Here is a 20,865-nt window from a genome sequence, read left to right on the forward strand (position 1 = left end):
GCTACAGTAATTAAAACAGAGTAGTACTATGTAAAGACAGACATATAGACCAATAGAACAGAATAGAGAGGCTAGAAATAAACCCTCATGCATTTGGTCATATGACCTTGGACTAGGTTGCCAAGACTGCACAATGGGATTAGAATAGTCTTCAAAAAATGATGCTGGGAAAACTAGGTATTCACATGTGTTCTATATGGATAGATGTTTCTGTGATTTGTCCCGCATAACCAATCACCTGGACCTGCATGTACACAGGCAGGCTAAGAAATGTTGTTTGTCAGACTCATGTTGTGTGAATAACCTTGGGAGCCTGGTTATTTAAAATATATTATCTGGCTTCCAGGTCAGAACTGGCTTTTCTATTCTGGACGCCAAGAACTACAAATTTTGTCTCACATCCCCTCCTGCTCCAGGCTGGGCTGGCCCGCCAGAATGGAATCTGGGAGGGGAGGCAGACACATACAGCCCAGGCTACTTGAAAATATTAAAAACATTATAACATAGAAATGCAGCTCACTCTAAACTGCACGTAGGCAAACAAATGTTTAACTTCAAACCCTGTCATTTGCCCTATAAATATGGCCCTCATGGGGATGGTCAGTAGGAAGTCTCATTTGAGGTGAGGACACTCTGCCCAGGCCTCTCAATCGGGACTCCAGCCTGGCTGTTTCCACAGGGCTTCCCCAGCTGATGAGGTTGGATGTTGTAAGTACCTGATCTGATGTAACTTTTCCTTATTCTCATTTATTGCCTATTATTACCTTCATCTATGTGTAGATTCCTTTCTTCTTCTGTTTCTATTAGGTTTCTATAATAATAATAATAACAATAAAGTTTCTTTTCTTTTCAAAACCAAACATGACTGTTGCAAATCTTTTGTTCAGAATATGCAAAAGAATGAAGTTGGAAATTTACCTTATAGTATACATGAAAATGAACTAAAACTGTATTAAAGACCTACAGGTAAGACATAAATATGTAAAACTAAAAAATATGGGAATAACTTCGTGGCAATGGATTTGGCAATAGTTTCTTAGCTATGACACCAAATGCAAAGGCAACAAAAGCAAAAATAGATAAATGGGATTACACCAAACTTACAAACTTCTGTCCATCAAAGAAAGTAATTAACAGAGTGAAAAGACAACCTACAAAATAGAAAATATTTGCAAATCATATATATAAGGGTTTAATATCTATAATATACGAGGAACTCCTATGACTCAATAGCAACAACAAAACCCTGACTTTAAAATGTGCAAAGCACCTGAACAGACATTCCTCCAAAGAAAAATATACAAATGGCCAAAAAGCATATGAAAAGATGTCGACCATCACTAATTATTAGAGAAATGCAGCAAGGTATCAATAAAAACCCAGAAAATAACAAGTGTTCGTGAGGATGCAGAGAAATTGGAACCCTATGCACTGTTAATGGGAATGTGAAGTTTCTCAAAAAATTAAAAATAGAATCACCATATGACCCAACAATCCCACTTCTGGGTATTTATCCAAAAGAATCAAGACAACGACTGAAGACATTCTGCATATTCATGTTCATTGTAGCATTATTCACAAAAGCCAAAAGCGGAAGCAACCCAAATGTCCACTGAAGAATGAATGGATTTAAAAAAGGGGGTATATACATACAGTGAAATATTATTCAACTGCAAAAAAGAAGGAAATCCCAATATACTCTACAACATAAATGGGCCTTAAGGACAATAGGCTAAGTGAAATAAGTCAGTCACAAGAAGAAAAATAGTGTATGATTCCACTTACATGAAATATCCCAAGTAGTCAAACTCATACAAACAGAAAGTAGAATGGTGGTTGCCAAGGGATGGAGGAAAGGGGACATGGGAAGCTGATGTTCAATGGGTACAGAGTTTCAGATTTGCAAAACAGAAGAGTTCTAGAGAGCAACTACACAACAATGTGAACACAGTTAACAGTATGGAATGGTACACTTAAAAATGGTTAAGATGGTAAATTTTATTTTTTTTTAACCACAATTAAAATAATATAAAACACCCAGGCCGAAAGACCACGGAGCCTTCTTATAAAATTCAATAAATGTTAACACTTTCCTACCGACCTACCTCCCACACCCATCTCTCTTTCCTATTTCCCATCCCTCTAGCTCCAACTAGAGTGGGTCAAATATCACTGCCAGTAAGAGGAAAAGAAGTACTAAAAAGAGGGGAGAGGAGGGACACCCTTTCTCTAGCAGCAGGTGGTCCAATTGTAGTGAGCCCAGTCAGGGGAAGGAAGGATAGCTTGTGTTTGGGAGACTGAAGTGCTGATCAACATAGAGTGTTTAGCATTCTAATTTCTAAGATAGGACTATAATTTGTAATTTAGAGTTAACTAGGAAGGAGCAGAAGAGTCAATAGATACGCCCAGTTTTAATCTATTGGCAGAGAAAGAAATTTCCCACTGAACCTGTTTAAAGATACAATAGGGAAACAAAAATAAAGATGTGTTCAATGTATATCCAATGTGTTTTACCTGTCCAGTATACCGGTTTCAACTGCTAATGTATATCATGTTAATACAGAGAAAAAGTTGGGAAGGCTGTATACTAAATGATTAATAGTAGGCATCTTTGGAGAACATTTGAAAGATTTTTATTCTTCACTCACTCTACATCTGTAATATTTGAATTATTTGCAAGGAGTATGTATTCATATATAACTTACGTAAGTGACATGGGGTTTTCAAAGTCAGAATTTGGAATTAACATATTATGCAGGTTTATTTCATACAGGTAATGAGTCTGCCTAAATACTGTCCACTTTGTTATAACCAGACATTAGAGAATTTCATGGGAAAGACAAACTTTCTTTGAAATTATTGGTATCCAGCTTTAAAAATGAGGCCAGGTGTGAAAAATGTGTTTTCTAACTTTAAAAAGTTAGCAAAAAGAGGAAGAAAGAAATAAAAAAGTAAAGAACAGAAGGAAGGAAGGGAGCATGAGGTAATTCTAACCTTCTTTTCCCTAAAAATTCTTAAACAGAAAAAAACAAAACAAAACCAAACCAAAACCCTTACTAACTCTATCAGTTTCTGTTAATAGTGAATTTCACCAAGAGTGAACATTAGCATTATAGTTCTGTCTGTATTATTTATCTTTTTTTAGAAGCCTCTTTATATATAACACAATTTTATGGAGAAATTTTACATCAACATGGTGCTTTTAAGAATTACTAACAATGCCTTTATTTCTTTTTTTAACACAGAAAGGACATCAGCTTACTGACACTTATAAAAAGACTAAGAGAACCTCCAATAGGTCAAAAAAGCAATCTGGAAAACTTTCTTTGAAAAAAATTAATGAAAAATGGTAAACATTGCTTTCCTGGATATTCTGCCATTATTTTGGCCCTTCCTCACATGTTATCACTAGAATCTTATAGGAGCTGCTTCCTGCCAACATAAGCATTGTGTGAAAACTTTACAAACATCACTGGGAAGAATAAACCAATGACCTCTGTATGACTTCTTAGCAACTTTGCAAGACAGAGGCCTAATTTGACATGTGGATTTGGTGGTTTGCCCAGCCTTGGCTAACATCAGGTCCACATGGAAGAGGGGTGTGCAGTGGCTCCAACCCCCGGGGAACCAGCTCAGTCTCATGTGCCATGACTCACAGTGGCACAAGAGAGCCTCCTTCCTGGCTGTCTTGACTCACTGTGGAGCAGAAGAGGATGCTCATTGGGGTTGTGGTCCTGTTACGTGAGAGACCGCGGTGAGCTAAACAACTTCACCAAGATGCAACCAAATCCCTCAAATTAGGAGAGAACAGGATGAGAAAGACCAAATTCACTGATGGTTTGAGTTGGCAAAATTCTATGAAGTTCTAACATTAGCTCTGGGCTCATAAATCATGTTTTCCTTTGTCTTCTCGACTTCTAGTAATTAAATTGCTACAACCGAGTCATCTTTTCAATAAATTCTACAGGAATTTCCATTCTGTTTAAGAGTGAATCAACATTTAAAGTCTATCCTGAATCAGACCCAGTGTCCCAACTTGCCTCCAAGCCCATGTCTCTTTGGACAGTACATCTACTGCCCTTCCCAACAGCCATCCACTATTGCGTTCTTCTCTAGGACTGGGGTGTTGTTTTTTTAAATTGAAACCTCCAATCCCAGGTTTTTAACTTTTTTACTTATATGGTAGTATCATTTTTTTTTAATTCTTATGTTAATCCCCATACATTACATCATCAGTTTTAGATGTAGTGTTCCATGATTGTTTGTGCATTGGTAGTATCATTTTATGGGAACTAAACTGTACTGTATACTTGACTTGTCAAATTCCTAAATTACTAGAAAGATTGTCCCTTTAGATAAACTCCTTAAACTGTTTTAGTTGCAAACTAATAAATAATAAAGGGAATATAAGGAAAACATTAGAACAAAATGTGTTAATCCTTCTTTTCATCATATGACCAAACATAGCCTCTCTCAGAATCTAAAGTGATTTATTAGCTTAGATAATAAAGGAAGCTATAGTTTCATGTACCATTCAGTCAAGGCTACCCTCAAGGCTGCTTACACATTGCTACCTCCGTTTCTTTTCCTAAAATGCTTGTCCTTCTCCATCTTCCACTTACTTTCTTACTGTATTATATTACATCCTTAAGACCCAAGGTACAATTAATCTCATATATCTATTAATATTTATTTATTTGAGAGACAGAGAGAGAGAGCATGAGTGGGGGGTGGGGCAGAGGGAGAGAATCTTCAAGTAGACTTCCCGCCGAGCAGAGAGCCTGATGCTGAACTGGATCTCATGACCCTGAGATCATAACTTGAGTCAAAACCAAGAATCAGACAATCAACTGACTGAGCCACCCAGGGCCCCCCAAGTTACAATTAATCTCTTTAAGTAAATATTGGCATAGGTGCTTCACTCTGCTAGGATTTCTATTCTGTATTCCCTTTTTATTATTATTTTTGAAGTATAATTAACATACAATGTTGTATTAGTTTCAGGTGTACAACATACTGGTTTGACAATTCTATACATTACTCAGGGCTCAGAGAGTCACCATATATGTTATTACAGTATTATTGACTATATTCCCTATACTTTTATACTTATTTATTTTATAACTGGAAGTTTGTACCTCTTAATCTCCTTTATCTATTTCACCCATCCCCTCACTCACATCCTTTCTGGCAACCACCAGTTTGTTCTCTGTATTTAAGAGTCTGTTTGTTTCTTTCTTTGTTCATTTGTTGTTTTTTAGATTCCACATACAAGTAAAATCATATGGTATTTGTCTTTTTCTGTCTAACTTATTTCACTTAGCATAATACCTTCTAGGTCCATCCATGTTGTCACAAATGGCAAGCTCTCATTAATTTTATGATATACAAGACATACAAATGGTCAACAGACACCCGTCATGGGGCTCACATCACTAATCATCAGGAAAATGCAAATCAAAACCACAATGAGATATTACTTCACATCTGTCAGAATGGTTGGAATCAAAAAGCCAAGAGATAACAAGTGTTGAGGATGTGGATGCACTGTTGGTGGGAATGTATACTGGTGCACCTTCTGTGGAAAACAGTATGGAGATTCCTGAGAAAATTAAAACTAGAAATACCCTGTGATCTGGTAATTCCACTACTGGATACTTACCCAAAAAAACAAACACTAATTTGAAAGATATATTCTGTATTCTCTTAATCTTGCTTGCTCTGACTTAAATCTTTACCACTTCATCATTTTCCAAACATGGTTTTCTCTAGTCGCTCATGACTCTTTTCCTGGCCCTTCTCTGATCTCTGAATTCATTGTGTCTAAGTTTCCTTTTGGTCTCTTCTGCTTTCACCTACTCCTTAACTGATGATATTCCCCAGGATTCTGCCCTTGGTTGTCCTCCCTTTTCAATCTGTACTCCTCTTGAGTGATACCATCCTGAAGTGTCTCTCCTGAACTATCTAGGTTTATTTTATTTTTTAAAAATATTTATTTATTTGAGAAAGAAAGAGGGAGGGGGGAGAAGGGGGCAGAGGGAGGGAGAAAACCTTAAGCAGACTCCCTGCTGAGTGCAGAGCACCACACAGGGCTCCATCCCAGGACCCCAAGATCATGATCTGAGCCAAAATCAAGAGTCAGACACTCAACTGACTGAGCCACCAGGTGCCCCTGAACTCTCTAGGTTTATAATCTAGATGCCTACTAGACACAAAATTCCAAATGAACCACACCTATTTCAAACATAAAATGTTCAAAAGGGAGTTTATAACACAGACCCTATCCAATCCAGCTTTCCTCCTGAATTCTTGATGAAGTTAATGGTGAAATCCCCTCTTCCCTATTCTTATTTTCCCAAATAGTCAAATCTTGTCCATTCTATTTCTTTAATAGCTTACATACATATTCATTGCTTCCTTTCCAATCCATATGAATGCATTTTACTGATTTCCATTATAAACATAACTACTGCAAGCCTGCATATCCCATAGAGACTAACTAGTGGCAGCACAGAGGACAGATTAAATGGGAGCACTGTATTGCATGAACATTGTAAAATGCTTATTCATTGTGTCATCATTCAGCAAATATTTCTAAGCACCTGATCTGGGACAGAAAAAAGGTGTAGCTAGCCAAATGGAAAGTCGGAGGAGGAGTGGCAGATGAGTTGGGCACAGAGTGGTAGAATTTTCTGTATTAAGTCCTATTTTTACATTTACATAGCTTTGATAGAATGCGGTAAATATGTTTCATGTAATTTCGATAATTCTTCCATATTTAAAATAGCTATAGGTCTCTCCACTACCTCAAATCCATGGATGTTTGGGAAAGAGAAGAAAACTCAATTTAAACATTTTTCTTTGGAGCAGGGATAGGTCAGTGAATTGCTATTTTTTTAAACTGAAGTGAAATTCACATAACATGAAATTAACATTTTAAAGAAAACAATTCAGTGGTGTTTATTTAGTGCACCCCAAACATTGTGCAACCACCCTCTATAAAGTTCTAAAACATTTTTGTTACTCCAAAGGAAAAACTCTTATCCCTCAAGCACTTGCTCCCATTCTAGTCCCCCTTCCCTGATAAGCATAAATGTACATTCTCTCTATGGATTTACCTATTCTGGATATTTCATACAAATGGCATCATACAATACATGATCTTTTGTGTCTGATTTTTTTCACTTAGCATAATGTTTTCAAGGTTCATTCACATTGTAGCATGTTTCAGTACTTCATTCCTTTTTATGGCTAAATAATATTCCATTGTATGTATTTACCAAATTTTGCTTACCCATTCATTTATTGATGGATGTTTTAGCTGTTTCCACCTCTTGGCTATAGTGAATAGTGCTGCTGTGAATATGTGTATACATGTATTTATTTGACTTTTTGTGTGTGTGTGTGTGTGTGTGTGTGTGTATACACCTGTAAGTAGAAATGTTGGGTCATACTATGTATAACTTTTGGAAGAACGCCAAACTGTTTTTCACAAAAATTGCATCATTTTACATTCCCAGCAACAATGGACAAGGGTTCCAATTTTTCCACATCCTTGCTAATACTTTTATTTTCCCTTTTTATTGGGGGGACTGTTTTTGTTTTGTTGGCCATTCTAGTGGGTGTGAAGTGGTACTTCACTGTGGTTTTGATTTTCATTTCCCTAATAATTAATGATGGATATTGAGTATCTTTTCATGTCTCATTGGCTAATCGTGTATCTTCTTTGAATAAATGTCTATTCAATACCTTTGCCTATTTTTTTATTTGATTGTCTTTTGTTGCTGAGTCATGGGAGTACTTTATATAATCTGGATATTAGACTCTTATCAGATACATTATTTGCAAATATTTTCTACAATTCTGCAGGTTATTTTTTCACTTTTTTTTTTTAAAGATTTTATTTATTTATTTGACAGAGAGACAGACAGAAGAGCACAAGCAGAGGGAATGGCAGAGAGAGAGGGAGAAGCAGGCTCTGCACCGAGCAGGGAGCATGATGTGGGACTCGATCCCAGGACCCTGGGATCATGACCTGACCGAGGGCAGACGCTTAACCATCTGAGCCACCCAGGGGCCCTCACTTTCTTGATATTGTTCTCTGACGCACAAAACTTTTTAATTTTGATGAAGTTCATTTTATTTATTTTTGTTGTTTTCCAAACTTTTGTTGTCAAATCTAAGAATCCACTGTTAAGTCCAAGGACATAAAGATTTACCCCTATGTTTTCTTCTTAGAGTTTTATGGTTTTACCTCTTATATTTAGGTTATTGGCTCTTTTTGAGATAATTATATATATAATATGTATAAGTACATATATATACACACACAAAAATATATGTATCAGTGAGTTAGGGGTCCAATTCTCTTCTTTTGCATATATATGCCCAGTTGTCCCAGAATGATTTGTTGAAGACACTATTCTTTATCCTATTGAATGGTGGTGGCGTCTTTGTTGAAAATCACTGTGCTACAGATGTTTGGGCTTATTTCTGGACTCTCAATTCTATTCCATTGATCTATATGTCTCTATTCCAGTATCATACTTTCTTTATTATTATAGCCTTGTTGTAAGTTTTAAAACCAAAAAGTATGAATTCCCCAAATTCATTCTTTTTTTTCAAGACTGATCTATTTGGACCCCCTTGCAATTCTATATGAATTGGAAGATCAGCTTTTCCCTTCTGAAAAAATGCACATTTTGGTAGAGATTGTACTGAATCTGTAGATGACTTTGAGAAGTACTGCCATCTTAATAATACTGTTTTCAATCTATGAACATGAGATGTCATTCCATTTATTTAGTTCTTAAATTTCTTTCAGCAATGTCTTATAGTTTCCAGTATAGAAGCCTTTCACTTCATTGGTTAAATTCATGCCTAGCTTTTTTTATGCTCATGTAAATGGAATTGTTTTCTTAATTCCATTTTCTTATTGTTTATGGTAGTGTATAGAAACACCTGATCAGAAACACACCTGATTTTTTGAGTTGATGTTGTACCTGCAACTTTGCTGAAATCATTTATTAGCTCTAGTAGGGTTTTTTAAAAATTCTTTGGATTTTCTATATATAGGACTATACTACCTGTGAATACCTATAGTTTTACTTCTTCCTTTCCAATTTGGATACCTTTTATTTCTGCTCTGTTTCTTTTCTACCCAGGGACCAGGGTCCCATACTGGGAATACAGGCTCCCATCTTCAAGATCACTACAGAATCAGGAGGGGCCTGGTCAAGGGCAAGTAAAAACACCCAAAACTATTTTACAACTACAAAGTTACCTTTTCCTTAATTCAGCACGTGCTTGTGTTGTAAACTTTTGTCTGTTTTCCAGACTTCTGAGAGAGTTGATTCCGATACTTTTTGCCTAATTTTTTAAGGTTTCTGTGGACAAGTAGGTTATTGGAGCTGCCTACTCCACCATTTTCACCTTTGTCGTTCCAAATATTTTTCTTGTGGGGCACATCACTATTCTAGGCTATGGGACACCAAAATAATATTATTCACACCTGTCAACATACTCAATCCATTTTGAGCTATAACTGACTATTTGGTATCAGACCAACTTCCTACCAAGAATAACCACAATGCTGGATTAAGTTTGAAAAGAAAACAGTTGCATCAAAGAGTAACCAGGAGAGACAGCATAGGTATCTCATCTTAGATAGTGTAGTAGAGATTTTTGTCACCAGCAGACATACTCTAAAACTTAACAAAGAATGCAATAATTTCAAATGTAATCCCAGAAAAGCAAAAAGTAATAAAAGACTAAGTAAAGGAAAAATATATGGACAAATCTAAATTCCTCTATATGAAATAAAATAATATTTTGTTGGTTCTTAAATTTAATAGAATTTAAAATACATGACAAAAATTGCCCCCAAATCAGGAGTTGGGTAAATGAAATTAATGTTCTAAAGTCCTTGCATTTTCCAGAAATTAGAAAAAGTATTAATTTGTAGTACATTCTAGTAAAATGAATATTTTGTAATGATCAAATAAGCCATAGAGTAAGAAAAATACACACAATACATATATCTGACATAGGAATCATATCTAAAATATAGAAAAACCTTGAAATGACACAGACGGTCTATTTTTTATTATTAAAATAATGTATTATTTGTTTCAGGGGTACGTCTGTGATTCATCAGTCTTACACAATACACAGCGCTCACCACAACACATACTAATTTTAAATTGAGCAAAAGACTTGAACAAGTAGCATACAGACATGAAAAAGTGCTAAACTTTTTATCATCCAGGAAATGCAAATTAAATCTACAATGTGATGCCCCTATGTACGCATGTGTAACATCACAAAAAGACTTCCATGCTGTTTTCCATAGTGGCTGTACCATTTTACATCCCCACAGTGTACACGAATTCTAATTTCTCCACATCCCATCAACACTTGTTATCTTTTGTTAATATCCATCTTAACTGATATGGAGTGTATATCTCATAGTGATTTTGATTTGCATTTCTCTGATTAGTGATGTGAAGCACATTTTCATATATCTGTTGGCCACTTGTATGTCTTCTATCGAGAAATGTCTATTCAAGTCCTTTGCCTCTTTTTTAATTGGGCTATTTTTTTTTAATTAAAGAGTTGTAGGAGTTTTGCAGGGAGGTGGACTATATAAGGAGTTCCTTATATATATTTTGCAGGGAGGGGGGCTAACACCTTATAAGATATGTGGTTTGCAAATATTTTCTTCCATTTTTAGGCTGCCTTTCCATTGTGCTTTTTCCCTTTGTTGTGAAAAAGCTTTTGTTTGATGTAGTCCCACTTGTCTACTTTTGCTTTTGTTTTGTTTTTGATGTCCAGTCCATATAGCTATGAAATCATTGCCAAGACTAACATCATGAAGTTTTTCCCGTTTTCCTCTAGAAGTTTTACAGTTTCAGGTCTTATTATTTAAAGCTGTAATCCATTTTGAGTTGGTTTTTGTGTTTGTTGTGAGATGGGAGTTTATTTTCATACCTCTACATGTGGATATCTAGTTTTTCCAACCCCATTTGTTGAAGACATTATGCTTTTCCCATTATGTATTCTTTTTTTTTTTTTAAAGATTTTATTTATTTATTTGAGAGAGAGAGAGAGAATGAGAGAGAGAGAGCACATGAGAGGGGGGAGGGTCAGAGGGAGAAGCAGACTCCCTGCTGAGCAGGGAGCCTGATGCGGGACTCGATCCGGGGACTCCAGGATCATGACCTGAGCCGAAGGCAGTCGCTTAACCAACTGAGCCACCCAGGCACCCTCCCATTGTGTATTCTTGACACCACTGTTTAAGATTAGTTGCCTATATATGTGTGGGTTTATTTCCAGGCTCTCTAGTATGTTCTATCAGTTTATGAGTCTTTTTATGCCAGTATCATATTAACTATGGCTGCTTTGTAATATATTTTGAAATCATTAAGTGTGATGCCTCCAGGTTTGTTCTTCTTTCTCAAGGTTGCTTTGGCTATTCTGGGTCTTTTTTTGTTCTATATAAATTTTAGGATTATTTTTTCTATTTCTGTATAAAATGCTATTGGAATTTTGATGAGAATAGCACTGAATATGTAGATTGCTTTGGTAGTATGTCATTTTAATAATATTAAGCCTTTCAGTCCATGAACATAAAGTGTCTTTTCACTTTTTTATGTTGTTTTTTTTTAAGATTTTATTTATTTATTTGAGAGAGAGTGTGTGTGTATGAGAGAGCACAAGTGCAAAGGGAGAAGCAGGCTGCCCATTGAGCAGGAAGCCCGATGCGGGGTTCCATCCCAGGACCCTGGGATCATGACCTGAGCCAAAGGCAGATGCTTAACCAACTGAGCCACCCAGGCACCCCTGTGTTTTCTTTAATTGGTTTCATTAGTGTATTATCATTTTCAGCGTACAAATCTTTCATCTCCTAAATATTTTGTTGTTTTTGATGCTAATGTAACTGAGAACATTTACCTAATTTCCTTTTTGGATAATTCATTGCTAGTGTATGGAAACACAAATGATTTTTTAAAAAAGATTTTATTTATTTACTTGAGAGAGAGAGAGGGCGCACAAACAGGGGGAGTGGCAGAGGAAGAGGGAGAAGCAGGCTCCCTGCTGAGCAGGGAGACCAATGCAGGGCTCAATCCCAGGACCCCAGGATCATGACCTAAGATGAAGGCAGATGCTTAACCTACTGCACCATCCAGGTGCCCCAGCAACTGACTTTTGTATGGTGGTTTTTATATCCTGCAACTCTCCTAGATGCATTTATTCATTCTAACAGATATGTGTGTGTGCACGCACATGTGTGTGTAATCATTAGGGTTTTATATATATGATCATATAATCTGCAAACATAGACAATTTACTTCTTTTCCAACTTGGATGCATTTTATTTCTTTTTCATGCCTAATTGCTCTGGCTAGGACTTCCAGTAGTATGTTGAATAGAAGTGATAAGACAGGGTACCTTTGTCTTGTTCCTGATCTTAGAGGAAAAGTTTTTAGTTTTTCACTATTAAGCAGAGGTTAACTGTAGGCTTGTCATATATGGCCTTCATTATGTTGAGGTGTATTCTTTCTATACTTGAGAGTTTTTACATGAAGGGATATTGAATTTTGTCAAATACATTTTCTGCATCTATTGAGATGATCATATGATTTTTATCCTTCATTCTGTTAATACGTTTATTGATTTGCATTCTGGCATCCCAGGAATAAATTTTATTTGATCACAGTATATGATCCTTTTAATATGCCATTGAATTCTGTTTGCTAGAATTTTTGTCCCAAATTTTTGCATCTAGAATTTTTTTAGATTTTTACATCTATGTTCATCAGAGATATGGACCTGCAGTTTTGTTTTCTTGCAGTGTCTTTTTCTGGTTTTAGTATCAGTGTAATGCAGGTCTCATACCATGAGTTTGGAAGTGTTGCGTCTCTTTAATTTTTTGGAAGAATTTGAGAAGGAATGGTATTAATCCTTTACATGTTTGATAGAATTCACCAGTGATGTCATCTGGTCCTAGGCTTTTCTTTGTTGGGAGGTTTTTGATTACTGATTCAATTTCCTTACTTGTCTATTGGTCTGTTCATATTTTCTGTTTCTTCTACCATATGATCCAATAATTCCATTCCTGAGTATATATCCAAATTGAAATCAGGATCTCAAAGAGATATCTGCACTGCCATGTTTATTGCAGCATGATTCACAAAAGTCATGATTTAGAAACAATCCAAATTACCATCAACAGATGAATGAGTAAAGATAATGTGGTAGATTCATACAATACAATGTTATTCAGCCTTAAAAAAGGAAGGAAATTCTACCATTTGTGACATCATGCATAGACTAGAAAACATTATACATTTTTCAAGCATTTAAAAAGAATGCATTATCTATACCTCTACATTTTTATCAAAATTCATTTTTAATTTTAAATGTCCTTTTATCTAAGTAACAATTGCTTTGAAGCAAAAGCTAAAGTGTTAATCCATGCATTTCTGGCCTTACAAATTTAACTGGGTAACAATTGCATTATCTAGTTCTAATTGCTTAAAAGTCATGTGATAGGCCAGTTGCACAACCAGAGACATGTTCTTACTCTGACATTGTTTCACTTAGTTCAGCATCACTTTTTCTTTACAGCATCTGTCTTGCCCAGACAATTCCTAGGGATTTCTGGAATACAAAATCCAGGGCCAAAACTTATCCTGGCCATCCAGGCAAACATGGGTCCCAAGAGCCTGAACCTGGAGGGGACAGAGAAATTTTCAGGTTTAGGTGCCAGGTCTGGGGAAGTCTGCAGTGAGGGCTAAGACGGGCTGCAGACAGAAAGGAGTAGAAGGTGACCCATAGTCACCGCAGCACCTCTTACCTGCTGTGGTCCCCTCACGATGATTATCCTCAGGGCAGACACTGAAGACCAGTTTGGGGCTTTCATGAGATTTGGTGTGAGGAACAGGAGACATCATATCACCATGGAAAACATTATGCCTGGAAATAAGTCAGTCACAGAAGAACAAATCCTGCATGATTCCTCTTATACAAAAAAATCTATGTTAGCCCATAGTTAACAGGGTGCTGTGCACTTAAAAACTTGTTAAGAAGGTAGATCTCATGCTATGTGCTCTTACCAACAAGAACAACAACAAAATCAAGGGGACACAAGAAATATTTTAGTGGTAATAGATATGTTTATTATCTTCTTTGTGGTGACGGTATATGCATATGTCTAAACTCCGTAAGATTTATACGTTAAATATATGCAACTTTTTGTATATTCAATTTGTCTCAACAAAATTGAAAAGAAAGAAAAAAAGAGGATGAGCACAAAACAAAACTGAGAATATCAAGTGTTGTCAAAGATGTAGAGCAACTGGAATTTTCATTCATTGCTAGTGAGTTGTAAATTGGTAAACCAAAACACTGTGTGGCAGGGTCTACTAATAGTGAATATATGCATATCCGGTGGCACAGTAATACTACTTCTAGGAAAATCAAATGTGTAACTATGTGCATCAACAGAGATCTACAAGAATATTCATAGTACTATCACTTGTGGCCACCCCAAACTTCAAACAACTTAACGTCAAGCAATATTAGAATAAATAGAGAAACTTTGGAAGTATATACAACAATGAAAACAAACTACTAAATTTTTAATATGAATCAATATTACAAACATATTATTGAGCAAAAAGAACCACACAAGAGTACATATTACCTGTGTCCATTTACAAAGGTTCAGGCAGGCAAAACTAATTTTGGTGGTAAAATTCAGAATAGTAGCTATTTGCGTGTAGGAATGCAATGACTAAGACAAGTATGAGAAGAGATTCTATATTCCTGGTAAATTTTCAAAATCTTGGTCTAGGAGATGCTTACACAAGCTCATTCATTTTCCCACCAAGACATACACTCATGATTACTGCACTTCTTTGCACACATGTTATCCCTCAAAAATTTTTTCACACTGATCAATTCAGAAATTTTTTTAAATTATATTTTTTCTATTTTAGCAAGGGTGCAGGGAGTTGCTCATATATTAGAGGTAGGAATGTAAGTTGTAACAGCTACTTAAAGGAGCAAATGAAAGAATCTACTATGAAGATTTAAAATCTACTATGAAGAATCTACTATGAAGATTCTCTATTCAGCACATTCACTTGCTAGCATTTCTACCCTGGAAAACACTTGGATATAGGTACAAAAAAAGGAAGCATGCACTTAATTTTGAATGTGGCAATGCTTCTAATAGAAAAACAAAAAGGAAATGAAGTACATATCCAAGGGTAAGGAAATCATAAACCGTATCTATTGGTTCCGAGGACTACCATGCAGGATTTTAAAAGAATAAGGTAGATCTATATAGAATTACGGAAAAATCTCAAGGATATAATGTTGATTTGGAAAAAAGGTATACACATATGTAAATGCATAGGAACTAGGAGTCATCATATAGGGACTGGGTTTGTAATTAGTGCCTGAAAAGGATTTTAGCCTATTTGCAACGTTTACGTTTATTATTATGTGTAACTTAATAGCACTTAGAAGTCTCTTTGAAAGACTATCCAACCAGAAAGTAACAGTGGTTCCCTTCAGTAGGCGAACTGAAAGCCTGAGAAACTGGAAGCGGAATAATTTTCACTATATGACCTTCAACACCTTTAAATATTTGAACGATATAACTATAGCATCTATTGGTAAAAAGTTCAGTTAAAACTTAAAGGTAATTTGAATTAAAACAATAATTAAAAGGCGCCCCACCTCGTGGGAAAACATACAAATATAATTAAATGTGACTACTATTAAGATCGGACTGTTAATTATGCGACAGGATCACAGAGAAAGGGGTCTCCTAAATAAGTCTGGGGGACGTGAGGAGGAATCAAAGTGGAGGTGACGCTTGAACAGAGAAACGAAAGGTCCTACTTTTTCATTCCTGGAGAGCTCAGTGCGAGGTGCCTGGGGCCCTGAAATCCAGGCCATGACTGTTTTCCACGAACCGGAACCTAAATCCCCACCAAGAGACTGCAGGAAAGCAAAAGAAGCAGAATCTCCGACACGGGATAGGCGGCTGCTTAACAAAACAGTGTGGGACAACGCTCACTCAAGTACAACCAGCTCGGGGCTCTCAGAACGAATTCCAGGTTTCCACCCTCCCCTCCGGCCAAACCAGCCCGCCCTCTCCCGCCTTCCCGTGTCGCTTACTGGGCAGCAAATGATCGACAGACCCATCCACCAATCGCCGGCTCTGTTACGGGGCACGCAGGCCCCAGCCTAGTCTTTGGTCCCTCGGGCGAGATGAGCCTCTGTGCGTCGACGTCAGCGTGTTGACGTCACGGGCCGGGTACTCGAGGAGAACAGCGGGTGGCTGACTGCGGGCGGTGGGCTGCGCGTCGGCTGCGGGGCTTGGTTCCCCGGTCCCGCCCCGCCAAGCCCCGCCCCTCCGCCCGCGGGCGCAACCACGGAACCGTGGTCCCCGGGCCAGCCTGGGGCGGCCGGCCCGAAACCACCCGATAAGGTAGGCTGGGTTTCTCGTCACCCTATTTGACAGATTGGAAAACTGAGTCACCCGGGACCAGATGACTTGCCCGGGGCTCACGGGAGACCCGTGAACGCAGGCCAGAGCCCGAGCGTCGGGGTGTTTGCCGAGCGCTGCGCGGTCTTCGGGGAGGAGGAGGGGCTAGGCAGGCTGTGTTTATAAAGGATGCAAAAGTGAAGTTGTAGAATGCTGAGCCCCACCTCGTTCCAGTGCTTGGGCTGGGATGCTGGGACTGGATGCAGGTAGTGAGGTCTGCATTTCTTCACCCTGCGGACCCCGAGGAGTCCTCGGTGGGGTCCCACCCCGTGCTGGCGCCATGCGCCCTCCAGAGTTACCACGAATGGTGACTAGGGTGATGTGTGGTTTATACAGACAAGGTCGATCATTGGCCTCTTTTATTCATTAAGAAAATCTGTGTTCAAAACAAAACAAAATTTAAAAAATCAAAGCACAAGTTATGAGTGTTGTGGCCCTAGTTTCATTTCACTGCCTTGCCCACTCATGGTATCCAGCCATATTTTGAAATCTCAGTAGCATGCTTATTTTTGCTTAGGATTTTCTAGAAAGAGATTTTTTTTTCTCTTTTGTTTAAATATGGGTTAAAATTGTGGAACTTTTCTGACCCTTCCGTTAATGTGCCAGTTATTCACCATGTCATTTGTCTTCTATTTCACAGATGGAATCACTGAATTCATCACTTGACTCAGTAATAGTTTGGATAAGTTTAGCAAGGTAACAAAGTAACAGGTCTAATCTCTCAAATATACTGGAATTAGTTCAGATTGTTTACCTCAGAATCTTTGTTGAAAAGGGTTCTGAAAGATAATTCCCATCTATATACCATCTACCCATCCACCCTCTTTCTAAAAGCAGGATCTTCAAAAATAAAACTTTTACTACCCTTGCTTTATTTATAGACTCATGCCTATAAAGTGAAAATATGCAGTGTACGATATATGCATACATATATAATATTTTCATAAATTCATTCTCTTTAAATCTTGCTATCTTAAACATTGAACTTTTAAGTCTGCATGATTGCATAAAACTGTTGAAGAAGTGAAATTGAAGTCACTTTGGGGGACTTTTCCTTACTTATGTTCACATGATGGCAATTTTAATCATTTGAATTTATTCTTTGAACAGGTTTATCAGATGAATACCTCATATACGCCACATATTGGTTTAAGGTGTTGGAGATTGAGTGCTGAAAAATTTACTTAGGGTTCCTGCCCTCAAAGACCTTCTATTTTGGTGGAGATACAATAAACATGTAAACAAAAATGACTGTTTTAGATAATGATAAATGATAGAAAAAATAGTTCAGGATAAGGGGATAGAGTGTGACTGGGATGTGGGGGAGAAGAGGGAATTTAGATATGGTGATCAGAGAAGTCTTTGAGGAAGTCACAGTTTAATGAGACCTGAATGTTTAGAATGAGTCAGCCATGGGAAGATCTGGTGGAAGTTTCCAGGCAGACACTGCAGTGCAAAGGAGCTAAAGGAAAAATGGGCTTAGCATGTTCCAGGGGTAGAAGAGAAGCCATGTGGAATGGCGTGAACCTCGGAGAGAGTGAGGTGGGGGGACGTGATACTTGAGAGGTGGGCATGAGCTGCATTATCTGAACCCCGTGTAGACAGGCAAAAGCCTAGGATTTGTGTATTGCCAAATCCTTCTTTATTTAACGATGCTCATAGACTCTAGCCAGCTCTCTGTTTTATTTTAGTTATGAAATCATTACAGCAATTCATTATATATATTTTTTCACAAGTAGTCTTCTCTCTTAATGAAAATATGTCTTCCCGGGGCGCCTGGGTGGCTCAGATGGTTAAGTGTCTGCCTTCGGCTCAGGTCATGATCTCAGGGTCCTGGGATCAAGCCCCGCATCGGGCTCCCTGCTTGGCATGGAGCTTGCTTCTCCCTCTCCCTCTACTGTTCCCCCTGCTTGTGCTCTCTCACTCTCTCTGTCAAATAAATAAATAAAATCTTTAAAAAAAAAAAAAAGAAAATATGTCTTCCCTCGAGCACTGTGTCCCATGCTGTTTTTTTCCTGTTCATTATTATGTGCAGGACTCTCAGCCTCTGCTTATCTTCAGCTCCCTGCTTTTATCCTTCCTTCCTGTGAGTCCTCCAGTATTGTCTTTATGTGTTCGCCCTTTGGAAAGGACTGGCAGTCAATCCCTGCTCTTCTCCGAGCTGAGTTTTAGGAAACTGCATTGTCAAGTGGATTACCATTTTCCGTCAGAACTTTTAACTGACCAGAGACTTAACGTCTGCCCTTATTTAGTGCCTACACTGTGCCAAGTGCATTACATACATTCTTTCTTTCCAACATATTGCAAAGGTAAATATTACTCCTTCTTGATCAGAAAGGAAGCTTGTACTTCAGCCATCCAGCTAGTACTGACTGAGCATAGATTTGAACACTCCAATTAGCCTGAACCCAAAGCCTAATCCATGTTACTCTACCTCCCTGCTTCCCTGAATACATAGCAGCAGCTACAAATCTCTATTATTTGAAATTATATTTTTTGAAATGGCATTTTAGAGATCATGATTCAGTCCTCTCATTTTATAAAGACGTTATTTATTTATTTATTTGAGACAGAGAGAAAGAGAGAGCCAGAGTAGGGGGAGGGACAGACGGAGAGGGAGAAGCAGACTTCCCACTGAGCAGGGAGCCTGATGTGGGGCCTGATCTCAGGACCCCGAGAATCACCACCCCAGCCTAAGGCAGATGCATAACCGAATGAGCCACCCACGTGCCCCCAGTGCTCTCATTTTAAAGTTCAGGCTGTGGAAGCCCAGATTTTCAAGGCATAACTGGTACCAAATTCTCACCTTACTGATTCTCAGCCTAATATTTTTTTCTGTTATATCTCATAAAAGTTCCATCACAACGGGTTTCTACATATATGAAAATACAATACTTTTTTTGAGAGAGAATGAGTGAGGGCAAAGTCGGGGGTGGGTGGTCTGGGAGGGAGGGGCATAGAGAGAGGGAGAGAGAATTTTAAGCAGGCTCCAGGCTCAGTGCAGAGCCTGAGGCGGGGCTCAATCTTATGACCCTGAGACATGACCTGCAAGAGTCAGACACTTAACTGACTGAGCCACCCAGGCGCCCCTGAGAATACAATATTTCAACATAATGGATTTATTGTCCATAAACTCATACAAGGTAGTAATATTTCTTGGGCTAATATTGCTTTATTTTCCTTCCCTTTTCTCAGCAGGGAGCAGGTGTAAACTTTCTGGATAAATCTTTGATTTTTGTTAGTAGACAGTGGTTTCAAAATGACTATATCTTTTAAAGATTTTATTTATTTGATGGAGAGAGAGTGAGAGAGCATGCACGCAAGCAAGGGGAGCAGCAGGGAGAGGGAGAAGCAGGGAGATGGATGCGGGGCTCGATCCCAGGACCCTGGGCTCATGGCCTGAGCTGAAGGCAGATGCTTAACCGACGGAGCCACCCAGGCGCCCCTAATTGCACACATCTTTGAAAGGGAGTTCAAAACTTGTTACTGAATTCTTAGCTTTAGCCTTGTGCTTAAAAGTATGGGAATATTGCCTAGAGTTGCTGGCTCATACTTTCTCTTAGCAGGTGGAGTTTCTTCCTAGAATTGAGGAAGCCCTTGGGTCAGCTCAGCTTTTTTGGTACTATATAATCATTTAAAAAAATTAAGTAAAAATCAATTCATGAATTTTATGGTTGAAAAATGGGTTACTGTGTTCCTACAATTTAAAAATGCTCATTATTTATTTCCAGGCTTTGCTTATTATGACTGGGATATGGTAGGTGAATAATAGGAAACTTACAAATAGTTTAATTTACTTTCTGGTGACTTCTTGACTCCTATAATGTAATAGGGATTGTCTTTCATTAGTTGAATTAGAGTTATGTTAATGGAATTACTTTCTTTCTTACATGTTGGAAAGTCTTTAAATTTAGGCAAAAGAGAGCTTTTGATCTTTAAGCCATTCACTGGGTATTTTGACTGAGTTTCTCTTCAGGATTGTTCGTGCAACTGATGTCCATGTTCTGAAGATCTAGGCTGTCATGATTTGGTCTCAGACTCTAGCGCCATCCTTCCACCATGAACCCAGTGCCCCAAAGTGAACTGGCTATTTCAACTAAAGTGCCTTTGCTTGTGTTCTGCCTGGAATGCCTCATAGATGGACAGATCCAGCCAAAGTTCTGCCCGTCCTTCCGTGTCCATTTGTGCTGCTTATTTAATGAGATATTTCCTGTATCTCTAATGGAAGCCTTCTCTTTCATAGCACTTTTGGGAGTCTTTCTCTGTGATGCAGTTTACCAATCCTGGTATCTGTGGTAATA

At 37.9% G+C, this 20,865-nt stretch overlaps 1 protein-coding gene and 1 long non-coding RNA gene across 3 annotated transcripts in view; one reads left to right on the forward strand and one right to left on the reverse strand.

Moving 5' to 3' along the window:
* Positions 1–11,656: 11,656 nt before the first annotated feature.
* Positions 11,657–16,149, reverse strand: LOC145716607 (uncharacterized). Its single transcript, XR_014139421.1, has 3 exons — positions 15,916–16,149; positions 13,859–13,977; positions 11,657–13,733 (listed from the first exon to the last, which is right to left on the reverse strand). It is a non-coding gene; the product is annotated as an uncharacterized LOC145716607 (long non-coding RNA).
* A 179-nt stretch (positions 16,150–16,328) lies between these two features.
* Positions 16,329–20,865, forward strand: part of STARD3NL (STARD3 N-terminal like) — a 66,168-nt gene continuing 61,631 nt past the window's right edge. The window contains exons 1-2 of one of the 2 annotated variants that reach the window (XM_081800754.1): positions 16,329–16,507; positions 17,205–17,260. In XM_081800754.1, the coding sequence (XP_081656880.1) occupies positions 17,205–17,260 (56 nt within the window). In that variant the 5' untranslated portion in view covers positions 16,329–16,507. The remainder of the gene's footprint in view (positions 16,508–17,204; positions 17,261–20,865) is intronic. The other variant, XM_081800753.1, reaches the window with a different exon arrangement.

This window comes from Leptonychotes weddellii, chromosome 12, assembly GCF_054177405.1.
Source record: "Leptonychotes weddellii isolate Sample4059 chromosome 12, ASM5417740v2, whole genome shotgun sequence".
Taxonomy (NCBI): Eukaryota; Metazoa; Chordata; class Mammalia; order Carnivora; family Phocidae; genus Leptonychotes; species Leptonychotes weddellii.